Below are 23,313 nucleotides of genomic sequence, written 5' to 3'. Positions count from 1 at the left end.
AAAATATACAAGTTAAAGTACGTTATTGAATTTTGTTGTAACTTTTGTAAGGGCTTCTGCTTGTAAGCCCGCACGTTGCTAGGCGCTTTTTGTTTTTGTTCGTCTGGACAGCAGCGCACGTCAAAGTTTCTGAAGTTTGTTCTACATTTACTGTATAATCGAATTGCTGTTCAGACACAGGTTGTTTTTGATGAAAGTTACTTGTACTAGTACTCTTGTACTAGTACTATATCCGATTTTAGCTTCGGGAGTATCGTTCGTTAAATAGACGTTGTTCTGCAGTTGTCGTACGCCTCACATTAAGTCAGTTTTAGAAAAAACATACACTAGCTAGTTTAGCCTAGTTTGCCATGCTTTCTTTATATTATTCAATTGCGAAACAAGCCATGGGGAGAAAACTGCATAAGTGAGATGCGTATGTGTCCACTTTATACTGACTTGTACTAGCTTTTTACCTGAAAAGACACCGGACTGTTCCTCTGGTCAAGGCTTCCTCGCTGATGATGGATCAGTACCATATTTTGGAGGTTATCGGGGAAGGGTCTTTTGGCCGAGTGTACAAAGGCCGCAGGAAGTTCAGCGGCCAGGTGAGCACTGCATGTGCGCCACGATGGCAGAAATTAGCTTTGTTTGTTTGGACTTCATTTTTTTCTCTCTCTGTGTGCGTGTGTGTCTAAATGTGTGACACAACAGCATTCCCTCCATATAAGTCAAAAAAATGTAACAATTTGCTGGTCACTTCGTTAGATTGTTTTAGTTTTTTTACAATAAATGTAAACTAGACTTCAGGTTTTGGATTTGTTTTCTCTACATTCAAGGCTATTTTTTTTCCTTTAGCTACACATTTAAAAACATGGCTCCATGAAACTGAATACAAAACAAATAATAGATATAATAATAATAACTGACTTTATTAAAGACAGTCTCTCTCTCTCTCTCTCTCTCTCTCTCTCTCTCTCTCTCTCTCTCTCTCTCTCTCTCTCTCTCTCTGTCTAATACAACCCTTTTTATTTTCTAGGTTGTGGCTCTGAAGTTCATTCCCAAAGTTGGCCGCTCAGAGAAGGACCTGCGCAGTTTGAAAAGAGAGATTGACATCATGAGGGGGCTTAAACATCCCAACATAGTGCTGCTTTTAGACAGCTTTGAGACGGAGAGGGAGGTATGATTGCCACGATCTACTCCCAAGTCATGTTACACTTTCCACTGTTGCATCTCTGTTCCATGATCCGGTGCTTCTGGTATAACGGCTTGTTGAAATGAAACATAGCTCCCAGGGTTCACAGTTTTCACATTCAAATCTCTAAGGAATAATTCTCGTTGGCAAAATGTAGTTTATGTGTAGACGTTAGGATATTGGCATCGGTACAAATGCAGTAAACTTGTGATCGTCCCATAAAATGTGTAACTGAAAAAATATCAGTAAAAAAAAAAAACCTTGAATTGGTGTCAGAGGGATAATTAGAGTATGTATTCCTCTGGCAGGTTGTGGTGGTGACTGAGTACGCAGAGGGTGAGCTGTTTCAGATTCTGGAGGATGATGGGAGTTTACCTGAGAATCAGGTACATCTGTGGTCAGTCACACAGTAACTGACAGCCCAATTTATTCAATTAGATTTATTCATGGTGGTGTTACAACTATCTAAGACCTGGTTTACATTTGATAACTTAATAGACTTTAAAAGCTAATAATATAATCAATGATGCATATGAAAGTTAAAATATGCCATACAAATTAGAATAAACATCCTCACATTTAGCCTTTTTGAAAAATGCATATAGTTCATAACTTGCTGTATATATATATATATATATATATATACATATATATATATATATATATATGTGTATATATATATATATGTGTATATATATATATATGTGTATATATATATATATGTGTATATATATATATATGTGTATATATATATATATGTGTATATGTATATATGTGTATATATATATATGTATGTATATGCATATATATATATGTATGTATATGCATATATATATATGTATGTATATGCATATATATATATGTATGTATATGCATATATATATATGTATGTATATGCATATATATATATGTATGTATATGTATATATATATATGTATGTATATGTATATATATATATGTATGTATATGTATATATATATATGTATGTATATGTATATATATATATGTATGTATATGTATATATATATATATATATATATATATATATATATATATATATATATATATATATATATGTATATATAAAATATATTTTATATATATATATATATATATAAAATATATTTTTTTTGCTGCTTAGACCTCTTAACTGGGACACCCTCACCTGCTAACCTGTTATTTTATTGTAGGTGCGTGAAATAGCGTGCCAGCTTGTTTCTGCCCTGTATTATCTGCACTCCCATCGCATTTTGCACCGTGACATGAAACCACAGAACATCCTGCTGGGAAAAGGAGGAGTAGTAAAGCTCTGTGACTTTGGGTTGGTGTTACCATTTGGTGCAAATATAAGTTCAAACTTAAATTTATTTTTCAACAGCTAAAATAGCAATGGCTGCTAGTTTTCGAGGAAGCTAATGTTGGGCATCTCTGAAATTAATCTAAATTACATCTCAAATGATAGCACAGTGGTGTCACATTTCTTGACTCTTCACAGATTTGCACGTGCCATGAGTGTGTCCACCTTGGTGTTGACCTCTATTAAGGGGACGCCTCTATACATGTCTCCGGAATTAGTGGAAGAGAAACCCTATGACCACTCAGCTGACCTTTGGTCTCTGGGCTGCATCCTCTATGAGCTCCACACGGGGGCGCCTCCGTTCTACACCAACTCCATCTTTCAGCTGGTGCAGCTTATAGTGAGAGATCCAGTGAAATGGCCAGAGAACATGAGCCAAGACTGCTTGGTATGGAGTAGTTGACTTTTCACATGAACACCTTTTGACTCGGTTTTACACCAAATTAGCTTGATTTTGTGTTGGCACAGATAGGATAAAAAGTTTAAGTGTTACTTTATGTCAGTATGTCCTGGTTTTGGTTACGTTAAGTGATGTATAATATAGTACAGAATTTCAAATACTTTAATTTTCTGTCTGTGGGTTCTCTTAATGTAGAGTTTTCTGAAGGGATTGCTAATGAAAGACCCAGAGAAGAGGTTGTCATGGCCTGACCTGCTTATTCACCCTTTTGTTGCAGATGGAGTTTTAAGTGAGGACTATTTAGTGTTTTATCCTTCTAAAAAATAGTATTTTCCTGTGTACACACACACACACACACACACACACACATATATATATATAGCTTATATAAATAATAATTTAACTTAAAGTATAACAATAAAAGCAAATTCAAACACACACACTCACACTCATACAAAACTTATATATAGTTTTGTGTGTGTGTGTGTGTGAATTTGCTTTTATTTTTATACTTTCAGTTTTCATTTTTATTTTATTTAAATTATTAGTTTGAATATTTGTGCTTTTGTCATTTTTATAAATATATATATATATATATATATATATATATATATATATATATATATATATATATATATATATATATATATATATATATATATATATATATATATATATATATATATATATATATATATATATATATATATATATATATATATATATATATATATATATATATATATATATATATATATATATATATATATATATATATATATATATATATATATATATATATATATATATATATATATATATATATATATATATATATATATATATATATATATATATATATATATATATATATATATAAACATATTTTTTTTTCCCCAGTTAGTAATTTTAGTGCTAGAAAAAACTAAACAAAAAAACTAGAAATGTTACTTTGGGACCTAATTAAATAGAAATCCAGTCTTAAGTCGCAGGGGAATATGCTTATGAATAGCCAAAATAAAAAAAAACATTGTGTGGGTCAAACTTATCACTTTTTCTTTCATGCCAAAAATCATTAGGATATTAGGATATTAAGTAGAGATCATGTTCCATGAAGATATTTTGTAAATTTCCTACCATAAACATATCAAAACTTAATTTTTATCACTTATATGCATTGCTAAGAATTCATTTGGACAACTTTAAAAGGTGATTTTCTCAGTTTTTAGATTTTTTTTACACCCTCAGATTCCAGATTTTCAAATAGTTATATATCTGCCAAATATTGTCCGATCCTAACAAACCATACATCAATGGAAAGCTTATTTATTCAGCTTGATGTATCCCTAAAGACAGGTTTTGTTTTCCAGGGTCACATTTAAATTTGATTTAATGTAAGCTTTTTTTTTCAATTAACAACATTTAAGTAGTTTTAGTTAACAATAAATACACTGATCTATGTGATTTATGATGCAGTCCTCTTAAAATGTAACTAATAAAACTAATAAAATATGATACAATTTAAATCATACATTTTACATGATCTACATCAGTATATCTCAGAAGGAGACAATTGGAATCTATCTAACTTATTCTGTCATGTTGTGTGCTCTGGTAGTGGTGTCAGATGAGGGTTCAAGCAACCCCCTGACAATCCCACCCAGCCCCGACCTACAGGCCCTGAAACACCAGCAGGCTGCTGAGAAGACAACGGCACGCAGCAGAGAGGGCAAACTACTGCGCAAAGCTAGAGAGCTTCGGGAGAAAGAAAAGATTAACAGACGGGTAAACTCATACTCCATCTGGGAACGACAGCACGCATAAACAAAGAAGTTTGTCTTTGTTAGTTTTCTCTGTTAAAGGGTTGCGGCTCCCTCTGTGATTCCTTTCTAATTTCTTAAATTTTTGCAGTCAAATTAACTTTATGTAAATGAAATCAATGCTATTGTTGGTGACATTTGTGCAAATTTGACTGTTTACTATATTACAGCGTATGGAGAAAATGTGCCTGAGAGGTGCTTTGAATGTATCTGTTTCTGTGGAAGTGATATAATAAAACTGTGTTGGGTCTTGGTTTACTAGGAGATTGTGAGTGGAAGTGCTGTGCGTGCCAGTCAGACACGCTGTAAGACAGCTTCTGCTGGAGGAGCCCCCACCACTGGCCATTCATTGGGCAGCACCTTTTCAGTGCATCAAAATTCATCTCAGCCAGCAACCAATCAGCATCAAGCAAATGACAACAGTGTTACCAGGTAGTATTTCCAACTAGAATTTGAATTTGAAAACCTCAACTTAAAATGGGCATATTAACAATGCTGCTGTGACAGTGAAAATAATGTTTTGACCAGAGTGAAGGAATGAATATATTGTAAAACCAAATGTAGGGAACTAAAATAGTCCAAAACCTGTTTAAACCAAGGATAAAATATATTGTTTAGAATCCTATTTCTAAAAATGATAAACGCATGGCGAATGCATTATTAAACGTGAATGTATGTCATAGAACTAGCCAACATAAAATAATTCTTAATTGCCCTCTTCCCCTTGTTCTTTGCTTTGTAAGATAAACCAGAAAAAAACTTCTTTTTCTTTGTGAGTTTTGTGAATACAAATTTGTTTAGTGTTTTGTTTCCTAAATTAATTATACAAAATATATGTTTTTTTTATTGTCTGTAGAATGTTGGCTCTGTATCTGCCATGTAATACCCTGTGATGTTGATATGGCAATAAATACTGTAATACAACATCCCCATGTTCCTTTTTTGTTTTTAGAGTGTGCTCAGCTCCACATAAAGGCCAGATCAGTAGAGACTATGAGAGGGAGTTCCCTTCGGTTGAGGTGGGACCAAGGCAGGTTCTGAAGCACCCTGGACACGCACGGACCAGTCTGGCTTCTGTCAGGATGGACAGTGAGGTTGTTTTTTTTAATAACTAACCAATTATTAATACAATGTATATACAATAAAATAATATAACACTGTTCATCATGCAGGAAAAAGATATCGATAGTGACTCTGAGTGGCAACGATTTATTGAATTAAGTTATCAGGGCCCTGTAAACACTTCCATTCTTCAGAGGTTAAAGACCAAGCTGCTTGTAACCAAAAACCAGGTAACGTTCTATTAAATGTCACAAGTCATTTGAAAGTGGTAAGTGAATGTGAATTAGTGTTTAAAGACTCACTGATCTGTCCAGCTGTTGGTCAGGAAGGGTGAAGAGGCGTCTTTAACTCTACAGCCACTACAGATCCTCAGGAACATTGTTCAGAGCTGTCAGTCTGGTGATGTTGAAACACTGGGCAAGGAGTTGGAACTACCTCATCTACTGTTCAGTCTGACTGAAGACATCCTGAACAATCCAGATCTAATGCAGGTCAGAAAAATGCACACACCGTATATCTTTAGAGGGCACTAAAATGAATCTATACATTGTATATGTTTGCGATATTAGGGATTGATTGTGAAATAAAATTTGTTTTCTTTTCATAATTTAATCTATGGGACCTCATTCTTGATTTCTGACTGGTTGTTTTTTTGCTCAAGGAGTCTCAGGGTGAGACTGTATTGGGAGATCTGATGAATGTGCTCATAATGTACCTGGAAAAGAGCCCAGGCTGGGAGATAAAGGCAAGAAGGTATGGATTTATGAATTGTTTTTAATGTACACTTCAAATACATTTCCCTCCCACACTGAAATTGTTTTTACTTTCATTACTTCAGTAAATCTGTTGTTCCCTTATTTAAAATGAAAGAATATTTAAGTGTTAATTAGAGAACTCTTTATTTGGCTGTTGTTATCCCAACTGCTGCTGGGCTTGTAGTGAAATTTGAATCTTACTGTTATTTTATGAAAAATATTTTCTCTCATCAGATCTGAGGATCTCTGTCAGCTATTTATATTGGTATTTCTCTGTCGAGAGCCAAAACGTTCAGCGGTAAGTGTCTCTAGCTGAACGATTCTCTCTCTAGTTTGTGCAAATGCACTTTTAAACTGGAAAAATGAAGTACAACAATTGTAGGAAGTCTAGTTTCATTTGCATTACAGTTGTGATTTTGTGGTCTCTCCTACAGATTTTGGCAACAGCAGTCTTAACCTTGTTCACTCGCCGGGGTATATCTGTGAATGTCAGTGTGGAAAGGCTTACTGCCTTTTTGGGGAATATTTTGACAGACACAGCAGAGGTACAGTTTCATTATTTATACAGTGAATAAGGGTTAACTCTGTTTGGAGTAATTAATGTCACTGATGTGATGAAATCCAGTGTAGTCATTCTCTACTCTCTTTCTCTCTCTGTCTTTTCCTCTCCCCCTCCCACCATCTGTCTGCTCTCTCTCCCGTTCGTATAGGCACATAACCCCTTACCTGCAGGTTGGGGCATGTGTGATGGCCTTCTGTCACTGATTCTCCACAGACTATCTGAGGTAATTCCCCTCAGATTAATTTGCTTCAAATCTGTGCATTGTTGTTTCAATGATCAGTTTGTCTCATTAATTGATTTTTGAATGTTTCATATTAAATCTACAAATAACGACACCAGTTGAAGCCTCAACTGATTAGCATCCAACAATGCTATTTACAGATAGAGGGAAAAAATGTGTTACTTAACTTTTTTATTAACAGCTGTCCATTCTTCTGTTGGAAGATGTTGAGTTTAACAATGAGTCTTATATACTTACATTATATAATATGCAAATATATTACAAAATGTGATTATTATTAGTCAGATATAAATATTGCTGTAATATAATTATCATTTAATTGTTATTATGAATTTGGTTAATTCATAAATAAATCGGCAACTAAAATCAGTTTGCTATATTGCTTATGGGACACTTAAACATAAAACATAATCTATATCACTCAAAAAAAAAAAGTTGTATCTATAGTGTTAAAGTCGCAATAAAATAGAAACTGACCTTTATTCTGTTTTGTGCCATAAATCACAGATTAATTAATTATAGAAAAAAATAAAATGTAAGAGGAGATTTTTTTCCTATTTATTGGCTGTTGATTGAATTTTGAGATGTGGACATTGCACAAAAACTGAATGAGAGCTTGACTGTAGCTTCAAAATTAAGTTATGAAAATTTGATTGAAAATTATATGCTCATGCATGAATCAGTCTTTCACAATCAATAATATGAATTTACAAAATAGATGATTTTTCTTTTCGTGCTGACTTTAATATGCTTTCTAATTATAAATTTTCTTTTCGCTGATGAAAGAGTGAAAGCCGCCTACTGCTTGACTTTAAGGACTCGGAGCTTTGGCTCTGCTTGTGGGCTAAAGTGAATGCCTCTCTGGAAAACACAACATCCCAGAGTTGCCATTTCTCTCCTAATGGTACTGAACATCCAGAATATTCACTTATTTCTGTATTGCAGCTTTAATATACCAGTAATGTAATAACATACATTTGTATCTGTTTTTTCGTGCAGGTCTGTATGTGTTCCTTTCTCTCGCTTTATTGGTTTTCTCCAGTGATCCGTATTACTGTGTGGCTCTCCTGTCAGATAACTCCTCAAACTGCTCCTCTGCCCTCGGCCACCTTCTCACCACCAATTGGTGAGCTGCAAACATTGCCTTTATAACTTACTAATGGTGTCAAATAGAGTTTGTTTGTATATTAGTGTTTATTTGAAGTGCATTTACAGTGTATTTCTCATTTAATACTTCACAGCAGCGCTTCATTGCTTGAGTGTGGTCTTTTCTGGGGTGACTCAGAAATAAACAGCTTATCAGTGATGAGCTGTCATCTTCTCTGCATCCCCTTCTCTCTGGAGTTACCCCTAGAAAAACTTCTTTCTGTTCTCCAATCTTATCAAAGCTCAAATATTGTGGCCGGTCTACTTAAGGTATGGTTTTATGAAATACTACAAAAGTATTTCAGATGGCTGATGTGTCTTTCCATTGGAATATCAGAAATGTAATTATTGTGTTTATTTATTTTTTTGCTGACTTGTCTTCTCGTTCAGATGATTCAAACTCTTCCCGTTGCCCTGGTGGAGCTTCCGTTGTGTCTTCTTAATCGTCTGCTGGTATCTGACCCGCAGCACACTGCTCCATGCCTTATCACTGCAGCCCAGGCCTCCGCTTTCCTCCCTTACAGCACAGAAGGCTCAGACAATGGAGCAGACCACACTCAGAATCAACTTAACCACTTCGGGAATGGTGTGGAGCGAATTAAGAGCAATGGAATCGCAAAGAAAACCAAGATAGATCATATCAAAAGTGACATCAAATCAAAGAAGAGGTTAGAGCGCCTCAAAGGCAACATAGATGATTCCATAAAGACGCAATACCAGCCATCCAGAAACAAGACTGAGAAAATCAGAGAGGTCCAACCAAAAACCTATAAAAAAATATATCCACAGAACACCATGGAACAACTAAGAGCCAAAACAGAGCAGCATAGTTGTATAGAGGAGCTCATGGACAGTTTGGAGATCCATGGCAGTTCTGCAGGACGTTTCCAAGACCTCTCGCCTCAGCCAGGGTGCAGCATCAGCTGGCTCATAGACAGTCTGGAGGAATTAAGAAGTTGTGATCACCCCAAGATCTCCACGGCTACAATTCGATCTTCACCAGAAGAGGTCAGAACGGCAGGTTCTCTATTGGCTTTTCTGCTACAAAGTGAACTTCTCAGTGGGTGTGCAGTGGAACTCCTTATCCTTCTCTCCCAACTAACACATCATCTCACCCATCAGACTTCCTTCGTTCTTCCAGTCGAAACCACCCAACTGCAGTTTGCATTGCACCACCACGATGATGGAATCCGAGCGGCCTGCTGTGGCTTCCTCGGCTCAGCTGTCAGGCAGGTCATTGGTAAATCAAAATTTGACTTATTCCAAGATCTGTTAGGTTGCTTATGTGATCCTGCTCCGTCCGTTCGTAGGACAGCCTGCAAGGCAGTGGGAAACTGGCTGAGTGTAATGGGAAAAACCAATCAAACTCTTTCTAATAAAGGTTTCAAGAATACGACTGACGTTAATGCCTTGTCAGTACAAGACAAAATGAGGAGGACACCAGCAATGGAAGGTGTCAGACATAGTGAGAGAGAGATATGGATGGAGCTTGCCATAGGAGCTGCCAGTCCCCTCGTTTCTCTGCTGTCAGATGCTGATAATGTCATTAGACAGCATTGCTGTGGGGCTCTGGCTAACCTGGCTGCTTTTGGCGGAGGGGATGGAGCACTTCTCAATGCAGATGCTCCAGGCATGATCCTCCAAACTGCCTGTAATGATTCCCATCATGCAGTGCGACGGGTAGCTGTGGCCACTCTGCGTGTGTTTAGCCAACAAAACACATTACTTCAGGTAAGAGCAGTGTGAATCAGTTTAGAGGTTTGGGTAGTCGTGGTGTACGTTACATTTTCATAAAGTATATGGTTGTGCAAAGAGTGCAGTTCTTGGTGGATTGTATTTAAACACTGAAGGAAAATGAATGTAGAGCTGCTTTTGTGCTGTATTGCATCATTTTGACAATTGTGCAAAAAAAAAACTGAAAGACAGACAAAGCTGGTAAAAAAAAATACTTACTGTCATTTTCATATTTTCCCCTTCCTTTCCTCAAGGCTCTGAGGTCTCTAGATGCAGGAAGAAAACTCAGTCACACATCCCAAAGCTCTTTATTTCAGAGAGATTATCAATGGCTTGTCAGCAAGTTGGACAGGTCGACTGAAGGAAAAACATAAACATCAGCCTCATAGTTTGTGTGTAAGAGAGCGGATGTAATTTCACATTATTCAAATATGAATAGATTGCTGCGTCTGTGGCTGGAAAAGCTTTTTTTTTGCCTGTATTTATTTGATCTGTGATCAAAAGAGTTTGAATACGGATTCTGAGAAAATGGCATTAACTCAAACATCCCCCAAAAATAAACATTATATCTTACATTTAAATTTACATTTATATATATTTCACATGTAATGTTTTTTTATTATTATTCAGCGAATGTTTGCATTTTTGATTCACACACGTATATTTAAGACTGTTAAGATGTGTTTGCTCGTTTTTTTCTGTATATAAAAACAAAACTGCACTTTTTTTTTTTTTATGTTGTGACTATTTTGCAGACTTAATTGTTTGTATTTATTATATCCTCCTATTTTAAATAAATTTAGTCCAGCTCAAAAAATACATGGTATCTATGTATCGAAAAAAATCCTAAAGCATATATTGTAATGACGTAAATTAAAGTCTTTACGGGGGATACACTTGTGATATTCGGATTTCATTAGTCAGATTTTTATTTTGTTGTTTCCATTATACAAATCCTTAAATGAATAAACAGAATTTCATTTAAAAATGTGTCTGTCCTGGCTGTCTTACGTGTGATTTTTTTTTTTGCGCTTTTTTTTTTACTTGATAGATCGACTTTCCCTGCATGTTTATGTTTTGTTTCTAAAATGCCTATTTTATCTGGGATTGAACGACCTAACGTCCAAACCTTTTTACTTTTCAAACGTGTTTGTCACAAGAAAAAGCATTTTGACGTGTATCCGAAGTAGCAACCTTTAATTCGACCAACGTTTGCTTTTATGAAAGACGAATTAATCTTAAATTATTATAATTTTAGAGACATTTAAAAGAAACCTTCCAGTGAAAAAAAACAGATTTTTTGACAGACGTGAACTAGCCTAGGCTACTAGACGAACACTGTGAATCATTATAGAACTTAAGCGCGAAAAGTAAATGCGGAGATTTGTTTGATTAATTCATTGTTGTAAAAACACTTAAAAACTTTATTTTAAACATACTTAGACTGATAATTAACAAAATCATGAACGAAAGGGGAAAGTAAACTTTAGCGTGTAAATTAAATTAATTCTAGTGTTTATAAGCTGATTATTCAGAAATGTCCTCTAAAATGACACTCGCTTGACACTCAAGCACAGACATATTTATTGGTTAATTCAGTGGCCTATACGAGCTGTTTAATGATTTGTGATCGTATGTTTTCGCCTTACTTTGTGTGTGAAAAAGGGAAATCAAGACTGTATTTAAATACTGTTTGGTGATAAGTAAGATAAGTAGGCCTATTGAACAATAAACATCAGGGCTGATCGGTGTTCAGAAACTATAAATAACCGGACCTGTTAAAATAGCCCAGAATTAACCACTATACATATAAGACATTTGACAAGCGTAAAAATAGTCTTATTTTCCCCTATTCTGTTTCCTTGTACATTTGGTTCTGCCTGGGTTCTTTATTAAATTAAAACACGTTAAAGTTTACTAATCCAAAGCTACTGTCATGACACAAAAGGCAGTAATGAAAATTATAGTTAATAATAAAACACAGATTTAAACACCCTGCATTTGTATTGCTAATTGTAGTGTGGGATATTATTATTTTTTTCTTTCGTCCTTCACACACACACGCGCGTAACTGACAGTGTGTGGAATCATTTGGGTTTCCTTTTCTTCCACATCGGGCTTTAGTGAGGACAGGGAATAGTTCTGCTCCATATATTTGGCTTTCAAAGCTGTAAACGATTTTCCGGCCAAACAAGGGATAAACTCTGTTTATCCGTTAAACTCAAGGTCTACCGATTAAGCTCTAAAAATCTCACATGAAGCCATCATTGCTAAATGCACTGCTGCTGACACAAATCACTTTATTTGAATTCAATGGAATAACAGGAAACACAAAAGTACTTAATCGGAGACGATAGGCTACATCGAAATGCCTCGTACAAAATGACTAATCTTAGTATTATAGCTGGTGTAAACTCTTGGAAATCGTGTGCTTTCGTTTTGGGTTATTAAAAATATAAAAGAAATAAATAAATTCTCAACTTCACAAAATGACCGTACAACATAGCGCATTATTAGCTAGATTTCATAAACATGATTGTATACCGCCCAGGAAAGCATATTTCAAGTCGATATGCTAAGCTCTCTCAGTATCTAGGTTGCTTATTTAGAGGGATTCAATTATATTTGTAATATTGCTACGTAGTAATGTGCACAACACACTTATGTAAAAAATGCCATATAAAGGAAGAATAAAGAGGAACTAAATTAAAGCCTGATTTGCAGCTGATTTCTTTGATGTTATTGTAATTGTGATTAATGCATGTCTCCTATTTGAGCAAGTAGAAAATCAGTCACTAGACAAGTAACCAGAATAAAATCCTGAAATTGACTAAGTTGTAAACAGGAAAATCATAACATTTGTCAAAGACTGTGTATGGTCACGAATGCAAAAATTATTACTTATGTAACTTCATTTACATCGTTGAGAAATATTGCTAAGAAGCTGGGAAGTCTGCAATTCTAAAGCCACCACAATCATTTCAGTGATTATAAAAAAAAGCCATATCACTACAAAGATTTTACTTTCTGTCCCCCAACACACACTTGTACATTAGAGCAAACAAGCTTTATAAAATCACAAACCCTGATTGTAGTCGCATTAACAGCAGAGACATTGGGCCAAACAGCAGTTTGTGAATCAAATGCCACTCATTCACCTCTAATGAAACATGTTTGCCAAGAGTATATAAAACAGGACTTCTTAAGCAAGAAAGACTTTTGAAGTAACATGTCATTCAGACGAAAGAAAAACAAACATTCTTTATAAAGAGCCATGAAATCTTCAGCATGCAAGAACAAAAATACAGGGAATCAACACACATAACATTATTAGGCAGTGCCACATCTTCAGCATCGAGTTACAAACTGACATACCTCCATGACTTTGGACATAAATCGTATACCTGAGCTGCAGGACTAATCTAAAATTGGGGATGTAAAAACACATCATCAGGTTCGTTATTCCTGAGGGAAATTTATTTCGAGAAGTGCTTCCCCTGAAACTCAATATACAAGAAACAGATTGCTTTAAATATCAGTGCTCATTCCTTAGTTAATAAATGGAAGGAAAAAAGGAACTACCAATGTTGTACTGATTGTGCATCATTAGTATTAGTACCACAAATGTTGAAACTCCTAAGAAATAAATAATAATAAAAAAACAGCCTCTGTATAAACTGAAATCAGTGCAGGTCATATGCGGAACTTGTGATATTACCTTACAGCCTTTTCTAAATAAATGAAAATGCGTTTCATTCGATCTTGCCTTATTCAGGGTTGATTTCTGTTCATCCTGAACAGTAAACGATCTGTTGTTAAAGCTCATTTATGGAAACCAGAAGATGAGCCGTCTAGCCACTCTTGAGAAAAGTAAGAGAAAACAATCAAAACCGGCTGTCGTTACAGTCAAAGACATAATCACAGTGCATATTGACTGATTTGGAATTATATCTGAGAAAGTGGATGTCTGTGCTGCAGCTGTTGATGGACTTTGTCAGTTTGTAACAAAAATCAAATGATTGAGTAACGTGCAATAGTACAACCTCCACCACATCTTAAAAAAAAAAAAAAACACATTCAGTCAGAAAACATTCCAATTCAAATCTCCATTGCCTTTCAGACTGCTAACAATTCTACTTGCAGGACCATCGTCAGGTGGTCGAGCTTTTGGTCAGGCGCTGGTTTCCTGTTTGAGACGTTGGCTGCGGGCCTTGTACACCTCAATCAGGAGGTCTTTCACGTACTGGATTTCTCGTTCCACCGATTCTGCCTTGTCCCGTAGCTCACGGTTTCTGCCTTCCAGACCATGAAGCTGTTCCTCCAACGTATCCAACTCCGCTCGCTTCCTTTGGCGATACCTGTTAAAAATTATTAATACACAGGATATTCAGTTGTACTTACAGAAGGTGTGGTCTTTTAAATTCCACAAGCAGCTTCTTTCTTAATGCCCACAGGCACTGTAGTCTGAAGCATAATATTTTGTACTTTCATGACTAAGTGTAACTTCATAACCAAACCAAATTTTCTATGCATATTTGTCAAGAATAAAATTGACACCATTGTGATTTTGAAAGTAATCTACCTGTGAGCTGCAGTCTTGTTCTGGTCTCTCTTCTTCTGTTTCCGTTCACCATGGTTCACTTCGATTAGTGGCACCTCAAGGTCTGGTTTCACAATGCAGGGGTCTTCTTTCAGCACACAGACTCCTCTGGCACACGGGGACCCCATTTCAGGTCCATGGCGGTCACCGCTCAGGCATTCGGGGCTTTGGTCTTCGAGAAAGCCACAGTGGAAGTTATGTTGCCGGTGGATCTCTTCGCTCTCTGCCTTGACTGGGTCATTGATGGCCCCAAGGAAGCTGTGGTAGGCCTCTTCTTGGGATGTACCTTGGAGGAAACAGCTTTCATTGGGTTCCGTCTTCCAGGGGATGTTCGCCTTCGCGTCGCTAGCACCATTCTTGGCTTCGCCCATCATCTCCATCTCCGCACTTGCTCCTATGCCACTTAAATGGACTTCTCTGGTGCCGTACATCATCATTTCATCTTTCTTGTGGGGAATTTGAATGGATCCGTTAAAGTTGTACCCACCACCGCCGCCTTTGCTCGCACCAACAGCCTCTTCCGTGTAGCGGCAGTTCTTATCTTCTTTGGGTAAAACGGCACACCTCCTGATTTCCACTGCACTGCCGAGGCAGTACCCTTTGCCTACCACACGCTCATCTTCAGCACAGCTGTAGCTCCCACCAGGTGCAACAGCTGAGTTACCTGAGGAATTTCCTTTGGAACTCCAGATGCTACTTTCGTAGCTGTCACCCACCCTTACCCCATCGGAAACTCTCTTGCGGCTGCAGATGTTGCTGTTGGGGCGGCTGCAACTGTAAGGGGCATGTCTAGGAATCTTGGTACGGCCAATGGGACCCCCACAAAAGCTCAGCAAGTCAAGTTCTCCAGTTGCCAGGGTAACAAGTAGAGGGCTGGTTTCAGATTGGTTGGAAGTAGAATATGATGCGTAGGGCAACTGGTAATACGACGGTGGACCAACTGCCGTTGGACCCTTGTCGCATTTGCCCAGTTTGGAGGCTTTTTCTGGGAGTGGGTCAGACAGGAAGTAATCCTCCAGCTGAGCAAGCTCCTCTTGCAGCAGAGAGGTCATGACCTCCAAATCTGAGGGCACCTGGATGTCATGCTGGAGGGGCGAGGGGGGAAGGGATGCATTGGGGGAGGGAGAGGAGTGAGGGGTTGGGAGGTAAGAGGAGAAATCTACTTCTTCCGTCATCCAGTCACTAAGACCATTACCTACGGGGAAAACAGAGGTCAACATGTTAATCACTGGCCTAGAGATCCATTTTAGCACAATTATTTAAACCAAATAAACAACTATACCAGTAGAATTTTAACAACCCGTTAAAAACAAGCAAACAATAAATAAATAAATAAATTGCATATTATCTTGCTTACTAAATCCGAAATGCGAATGGTAGCATTAAACTAGCATGTTATCTACCAATAATATAAAATAGATCCACGTTGGTAGTTTTACTCACTGTTCAAGGAGAACGAAATGTGCTGCAGTGCGGTGCCCACCTGAAACTGGGAAAAATAAAAAACTGTTTTCACTGCAACTCACCAATTAAGTGCTGGTTCTCCTCTGGCCCCTCCCCTCTGCGCCCCTCCGATTGGCTGTGGTTAGCCTGTGGGTGAGAGAGAGTGAGGGGGTCTGCCGGGCAGACGAGTAGAGTCTTCCAAATGGGTGCTGACATTGTCATCATCCTGTCCGTTGATCCTACGATTCAAACGTCCGAGCTTACAGTGCACAATAGTGAAGTTTGAGAGTTGAGCCACAGAAAACAGGGCTTGGTGTGCATTATGAAACCTAAAAAAAAAATAAAAAAAGGGGAAATTATGATCAGGGACGATGCGTTAAAACATTGCCTATGGAGGCTTCAGTGTATCTGGCATCGAGACGACACTATCACACCAACTGTGATTCTTCAGTTGCTAAAGTAGGATGGAGGAAAGGAAAAATGAAGGGGGAAAAAAAATCATCATGTCCTAGTTGGTGGGACTTTCCATTCTAAACTTATCCTGGCTCTCCTAAAATATCTAAAAATCCATATTTTTTTATATAGTGTTAACCATGTGAGATGCAGTGCAAATGGAGTAAATTACTATAACCCCCCATTTCGTTACAGCATCAGCTGAGACACACTGGTGATTAGCGGGGGACCAATTTAGAAAACTATCACTCTTCCATCCATCAAAGTCCCTTGTGCCCACTTAGGGGAGTTCTACTGAGATCCTAGAGAACCAGGCAAATGCTCTACTTGTAGGAAATTTATTAGCAGCCTAAAAATACAAGACACATACAAATTTAAAGCTTTTTGAGATCATATTTTGGAGCATGCCAATAATAAATCACAATATCAAGAATTAAAAAAAAAAAAAAAAATTTCATTTGAATGTATTTAGTGCTGATTTCTGGACTATCTTTTGTTTGATGCAATGTAAGGTGCCTTCAAATGCTCTAGTTACCTCTGCACCTGAACTGATGTCCAGTTTGTTTACAGTCTAAGGTCTGACACTGGAGAATATTTTATGCTGACAGAGTCATCCGAGACAAAAACACGCAAATAGCAGAAATAAAAAGCTTTCCTCTCTTCTGCTTTTGCAATCAAGCAATATAAGTCATTTCTAGCAGCATGGCAGGTGCGTAGAGTGCAGACGTCTCTGAACTGGATGTCTGAACTTGGCCAGCACGTGGGTTACAATCTATGACGTAATGCGAAACCAAAGGAAGCTATTTTTCGTAGAAGCTTTAAAAACGACACATGCTTATTCGCAAAGTGGCACTTTTTTAAAGACAACAAACAGCATCCGCTGCATGCAGCATGCAACTATACATTCATGTGTCAGATATTGCTGTAAAAATTGGCACAAAGAAAACATTTGCCAAGAAATAATGACAGAGGAACCTTTGTAGTCTCAGCACTATTGTTTAAACAGACAGGCAATGCATCGGTTTAACAAAGATAATCTCTCTATAAAAAGTTGTTAAACAAGCAAGTCTCACTTTAAAGTGCGTAAAAGAATAGTGTGTCAAAATAAACTGAACACGAGAAAATGCCCATTAACTAGGTCAGACTGATTATTGTGGGATCATTCCTAAAGTTGAAAAACTACATAGCATCGAGCTGAAAGGAGTTTCTGAAACTTTTTCCAATAAGCAAGAAAGCAGTGTGTATAAAACAGTGCTTGAAGCACTGTTACAAGTGTCAACACTCTGAACAACACTTCAACAAAAGCAATACACCTAAAAAGTACAAAACCAAGAGACAAAACAACAAAAGCCCAAACAAAGGCACAAAAAGTAAGAAGTTGTACTTACTCCATTCTTGCTTAAATGTTTTGAGCTTGGGGTGCGTTGCAAGAGCAAAGCACGGCGTTTCTTTAGGATCGAAGACTACTAAATTAAAAAGCCATGTCTTCTTCGGAGTGTCTAGGACTGAAGTGCTGTTGGTCTTGCTTTGTTGTGATGGAGTTGATGACTGAGAATCGGCTAATTGAGTCAATGCATCAGGTCACCCACACCTAGCAACCAGCTGCGTCACACGGTCAGCCCCCAATGCTATAGATTCCTCCGCCCTATGGATGTATTGTCGAGATAAAATTCACACTTCGGGCTGGCGAAAACGCCCACAAGAATTAGCACTCACTTTCTCAACGACTTACGAGAAAACACAAAATCCCTCTGGCGCAACCTCCCCTAACTTAAAACTACAACGAGTTTGAGGCTCTGAGAGAAGAATGTTTAATGAACGCGGCTGTTAGCGAGAGTTTGGATGATTGTCATACAGTTGCGTTAACTGGTTATGCATAAAATATTTACATCATAACAAGCATAGCATACTCTCCCGTTCAAATATGTATTGTTTCACAGGGACTACTTCATTTCATCTAGCGAGGAAGAACACTTTTTGCTACCCAGGAGATACGTGGCTGTTGTTGCAGGTTAGTTGCATCAGCGCTTCAAGCTGCTAGCAGATTCGCCGAACGGACCGAACCTGTCGTGCAGCGATTGGCTGGAGAGGAACTGTTGTGTTCTCTCATTGGCTGCCGCCAGAGAGACGTTGCTTCCCAGTGGTCTACGGTTTTCCACTCTCCGTGCACATGTCTCACGTAAACATCCCGAGAGCAAATTCTGAAAGCGGTTAAACTTTCATGTCGCGGAAGGGCAGTTTACGGAACTTTACCGACAAAACATTGTAGCATTAGTTGTGGCATTTGCTGATAGGTACGCGTTTTAGACGTCTCCCTCTTAAAACGCTGTCCTTAGCGGTTCTGTACTAAGTTCTGTATATCATTTTTTTTTTTCATTTAGACTGTAGGGTGATTCAGTTGTGTAATCTAAACTTTGAAAATACTTTTAAATTTGATAAGCAGACTTATACGTAGGTTTATTTTTTATATTTTATTTAATAACATATTTACATGTTCGCTTAATTAACTGACACTGCAGCTACTCAGAAGAGCTGTAAAAGCGTCTATAATGGTTAACATTAACTCGGTTTATATAAATATAGTATTCGAATGTAGCGCGTGTAACAGGTGGCGTCTTTAATGTAGCCTCATTATTTTTCATTTCAACATCAGCATTTCTACAACTGCCCCTGAGAGAAGAGGATGTTAAATTCACAAACACTGTCTAGCTGGAGAAACAAAAAGGGATAGTCTTTTAGCTATTGTTTGCTATAGTTTGATAATTCCATCTGAACTTCGGCGCCACATCATGCTGAGCTCCTCAAGTCATGCGCGGTCAAAGTGAGATGAGACAAATTACCCTCAAACTCAAAGTACATCTCGTTTAATTCCCGTTAATAACGTTTTTTCAAAGAATCAAGCTTTGTTTTCCCCCCTCAGCAAATCCTAAAGCTGATTGAAGGAGCTATGTCTTCCTGTTGCTATAGTAATAGCGAACACTGCCCCCTATTTTAGACATGTTTTCTGGTTGCTGTTGCCATGGGATTTGCAACGAGCGCTCTCGCTCTCTCTTTCGGCCCGTGTTTTTCAGTTTTGTCTCTGTTGAATTACATTTGACATTCACCGAAAAGTTACTTTAGTGTTAAACAAACAGAACTGCAACAAGTGTTTTTAAATAATCGGTTTCATTGAAATTACTTTTCTGCTATATTGTATCGACACGCCCTTTAGACCTCACAGTCCGCAGTCCTCACAAATGTTTTGTTTGTTTATAAGGGGGTATGTAATGAATCCGAGAAGTGCTAAGCATCTCGCAAAACATGGAAAAGGCCAACAAACAGAGAAAAGTTTAAAACAGTCAGGTGGAATATTGCTTAGATTTCAGCAGGAGCTAACGTCTTCCTCGACTGACGAGAAATTGATTTTATTTACACTTAATAGCCCTGCGTGAACCAAGGTGACACCTGGTTTCTCGAGGAGCAGTCAGAGAGCGACAGGATCAAATAGGGGCTTCCGAAGGTACTGTGATACTGTAATTCCTCTTGTGAGTCGGCTCAGCCTCGCAGTTGTAGAAGTGAGGCCTGATGCAATCTTCGTGACCGCAGTCGTAACGTTGAAGAGATGGAGATAATAATGGTTGTTGAAGTGTGGGATCTCTCCCAGGAAAGCGCTGACTCTCCCAACTCGCCGTGTCTTAATTGGTCCGTGGGGGCGCCCTGTTTGCGCAAAGCGTGAGAGAAAGTCAGCAATACACACACACACACACACACACACACACCTCAGACACCCCAGTGCTGTTGGGCCATCATACTTGTGTTTCTGTTTGTATTGAGATTTTCCACTTGCTAAATGGCTGATGTTGCAAATAGAGATGTAGGTCCAGGCCGTGGAGACGTTAATTAATCACAGCTTTTGAGGATTAAAAACCCTGGTTGGAGTGATAAATCTGTTCCCCTCCCAAAATCCAGCAGTCCAAATGTGGAACAATTAAACTAAGCTCATTCAAACATGAGATGCAGTTTTTAGGGTGCACGTTTCTAAATCGATAAATAATATTAAAAGCAAATCTTATGATTTTATTTTTGTTTGTTTGTTTCATTTACTTTGTTTTGACTTTTTAGTCCCTCTCTGGCACTCTGTATGTTAGTCAGAAAATAAGTAACGAGTGGGTGAGAGAGCAAACGCACCATGCCAAGTTCATGTATAGCACACATTAGTAACAGTTACATCACAATTTCATCACCATCTCCTTCTGAATTCATTGTTGTCTTTTTTTCATTCCCCTGCACGAGCGATCAAATCGCTTCAAGTTTCGATCACTTGCTATAACTTTCTTTTTTCTTTTTTTAGTTTTATAACATCCAACAGGAATCATCTCAGCAAAATGATTCTTATTTCATTTCCCACCGTAGTGCCGTATCGTGGGAATCGGGATAACCTTTCAACAGGTTTCAAGAGGTTTGACGGCCGCCTTCCCCCAAACGTGCCCCATTTAGAATAACAAACTTGCAAGATAAAGATAATGTGCTAATAACCCGTGTTGCATGGCGTGAACTAACCGCAGTTATTTCATTGACTGTTCCTTCGGGAACGCGAGGCAGCGTTAAAGTTGTTTGATTTTGAGAAAGTGCATTTGTCTGGCGTTTCCCGCGGGACGCCGTCGCTGTGTTTGGGGTGCGTCGCATCTCCAACTAAAACACGAGCCACTCAAGGACAAACTCAAGGAGTTTTTCGCGTTGGTATTCCCCCCACCCCTGGTGTATTATTGTTTTTCTGAATGGTTATTATTTACGTTTATGCGAATTTACATTTGTAAACCGCAAACGCTCCAGTGCGTCTGAACGCGCGCGCTCGCCCCTTCTGTGTGAAGATGCTCGCGCTTCTCATTGTTGGATTAGGTCGGTTGATCACGGCTTCAAAGTGGAGGGCTCTCGATTCCCGAGTGGCTCCCCTCCAATGTCTCCGAGTTGATCTTCACCACCGGCTCAACAGTTGATCAAGTCAACTCAGTCCCTAGTGATTTTAAGGCACAAACCTTCCCTTCTTGCTTTGATATATGAGACTCTAAGATCTTGATCTTATTGAAGATCTTATTGAAACTCAAAGATCTTGTAGGTTTAATTAGAGTCTTTGTTGTTTGTTTACACATTACATTTTTGAACTAAAAGCTACATCCTTATTTCAATTTGTTGTTTAAAATTAGCATGCCGTTCTTTGCATTTATTAGCTTTCTTAGGTTGGTTCCTTTTGCTTTTATGTTGCTTAATTTTAAAGTGAGATGAATTACCATCAAGTGATAAATTAATTGGTGAGCTTCTGCTGGTGTAGACAGATGGCATCATTATAACGCTGATGACATTTGTACTTGCATTAAACTGTTATGGTAATGACTGAGTGCGAGGCAGAGAAGAAAACAAGATCAGGGCCCCGGGGCCTCAGCAGATCCAGCCCTCGCATCTGCAGCATGAAAACACGCTCTGAAGCGGTGAGACGTGACGAGTTGCGCCCTCTACCGGGCGCACGGGGAAAGCCAACCGCTTCACGAGCGAGCGCTCGGTTTGCTCTAATCCCTCATAGAGAAATGCAAAAAGAGTTTTAAATAAAGTGTATATTGTTTGTGAAGTACAACTGTTAAGACCTGATGTCCACTGAAATGGAAAAAAAAAATACAATTAAAGAGTGTTTACTTTTATTATTATTATTATGTGGTCTCATTTATGGGAGCCTTATAAACAGGAGAAAAGGAGAAAATAATTCAGGTCTGAAGGGGTTCAATTGTTTCTTTGTCAAAATAAAAAGAAAAAATTCACTTTTAAACTTTATTGTTTATACTGTGGGGAAATTCCCTGTCCATTAACAGATACAGTTGTAACTGCAGAAATGTGTGTTGGGCGGTTTAGAGTGAGGACTCTTTTATAACTGATAGGCAAATATAGGACTGGCTATGACAGTGGTTTGTGCAATGTGAATGATAATATTTTAGGTATAAAATATTGTGAGAGGATCCTATTTTGTGGATTATTTAAAAGCATGGATTAAGTTGGTTATACCAATATGATTATACACAGTTTTTATCAAGGAATTTTATATACATGATTTGTCAGGGCTCGTTATAACTCAGGGAAGTTGTCACAAAAGTTATTTCTCAATAACTATAACGTTTGGAGTTAAGTGTTCAATTAAAGAGTGTAATTTCTCAACTATTTTTCTTCCCAACTAATTTTTTAAATGTTAAGAATCATACTTTAGTTACATCTGTTTCTGTAAAAAAGTGAACAAAATAAAACAACACTGAGATTTTTTGTTTAAAGTAGTTCTTTTTTGTATGTTACACTTCCTCTATGCATTGTCATGGATTGTTCTGTAATAATCGTTTTAGTTTAAAAAATTTTGTCCCACTGCTTTTTTTTCCACCTGAGCAATAATAGTGGAAATGACCACATATTTTGCAGTCAAGACATCAGCATTTGTCTCTATGCAGAAATTGACTTTTAAAAATAAACCAAGACTGAGAAATATTCATTAGAGTAAAAGGTGTGACAACTAGCTCAGCTCTCCCCTATATGAGCACAAGAAAACGTTATAA

At 37.6% G+C, this 23,313-nt stretch overlaps 2 protein-coding genes across 6 annotated transcripts; one reads left to right on the top strand and one right to left on the bottom strand.

Moving 5' to 3' along the window:
* Positions 1-107: 107 nt before the first annotated feature.
* LOC132141331 (serine/threonine-protein kinase 36-like) lies at positions 108-11,428 on the top strand. 5 transcript variants are annotated; one of them, XM_059550760.1, is made up of 21 exons: positions 108-587; positions 1,019-1,159; positions 1,483-1,560; positions 2,365-2,495; positions 2,670-2,919; positions 3,127-3,220; positions 4,550-4,716; positions 5,014-5,183; positions 5,704-5,845; positions 5,924-6,043; positions 6,128-6,304; positions 6,475-6,566; positions 6,803-6,866; positions 7,003-7,113; positions 7,279-7,353; positions 8,158-8,275; positions 8,371-8,497; positions 8,613-8,787; positions 8,908-9,525; positions 9,640-10,248; positions 10,506-11,428. In XM_059550760.1, exons 1-21 carry the CDS (start codon positions 501-503, stop codon positions 10,623-10,625), a joined length of 3,666 nt encoding a protein of 1,221 aa, XP_059406743.1. In that variant the 5' UTR covers positions 108-500; the 3' UTR covers positions 10,626-11,428. The 5 variants fall into 5 exon arrangements, with proteins under 5 accessions (XP_059406743.1, XP_059406742.1, XP_059406741.1 ...); XM_059550759.1 differs by having other exon boundaries at positions 8,446-8,497; positions 8,908-10,248; XM_059550758.1 differs by having other exon boundaries at positions 109-587; positions 6,170-6,304; positions 8,908-10,248; positions 10,506-11,427.
* Positions 11,429-12,534: 1,106 nt separating this feature from the next.
* LOC132141330 (uncharacterized) lies at positions 12,535-18,856 on the bottom strand. Its single transcript, XM_059550756.1, has 4 exons — positions 18,136-18,856; positions 16,378-16,623; positions 14,834-16,046; positions 12,535-14,609 (listed from the first exon to the last, which is right to left on the bottom strand). The coding sequence occupies exons 2-4, from the start codon at positions 16,517-16,519 to the stop codon at positions 14,423-14,425; spliced, it is 1,542 nt and encodes a 513-aa protein (XP_059406739.1). The 5' UTR covers positions 16,520-16,623; positions 18,136-18,856; the 3' UTR covers positions 12,535-14,422.
* Positions 18,857-23,313: the final 4,457 nt, after the last annotated feature.

Source organism: Carassius carassius, chromosome 5, assembly GCF_963082965.1.
Source record: "Carassius carassius chromosome 5, fCarCar2.1, whole genome shotgun sequence".
Taxonomy (NCBI): Eukaryota; Metazoa; Chordata; class Actinopteri; order Cypriniformes; family Cyprinidae; genus Carassius; species Carassius carassius.
The sequence above is the reverse complement of the archived record's forward strand: the minus strand, read 5'-3'. Positions and strand labels throughout refer to the sequence as shown.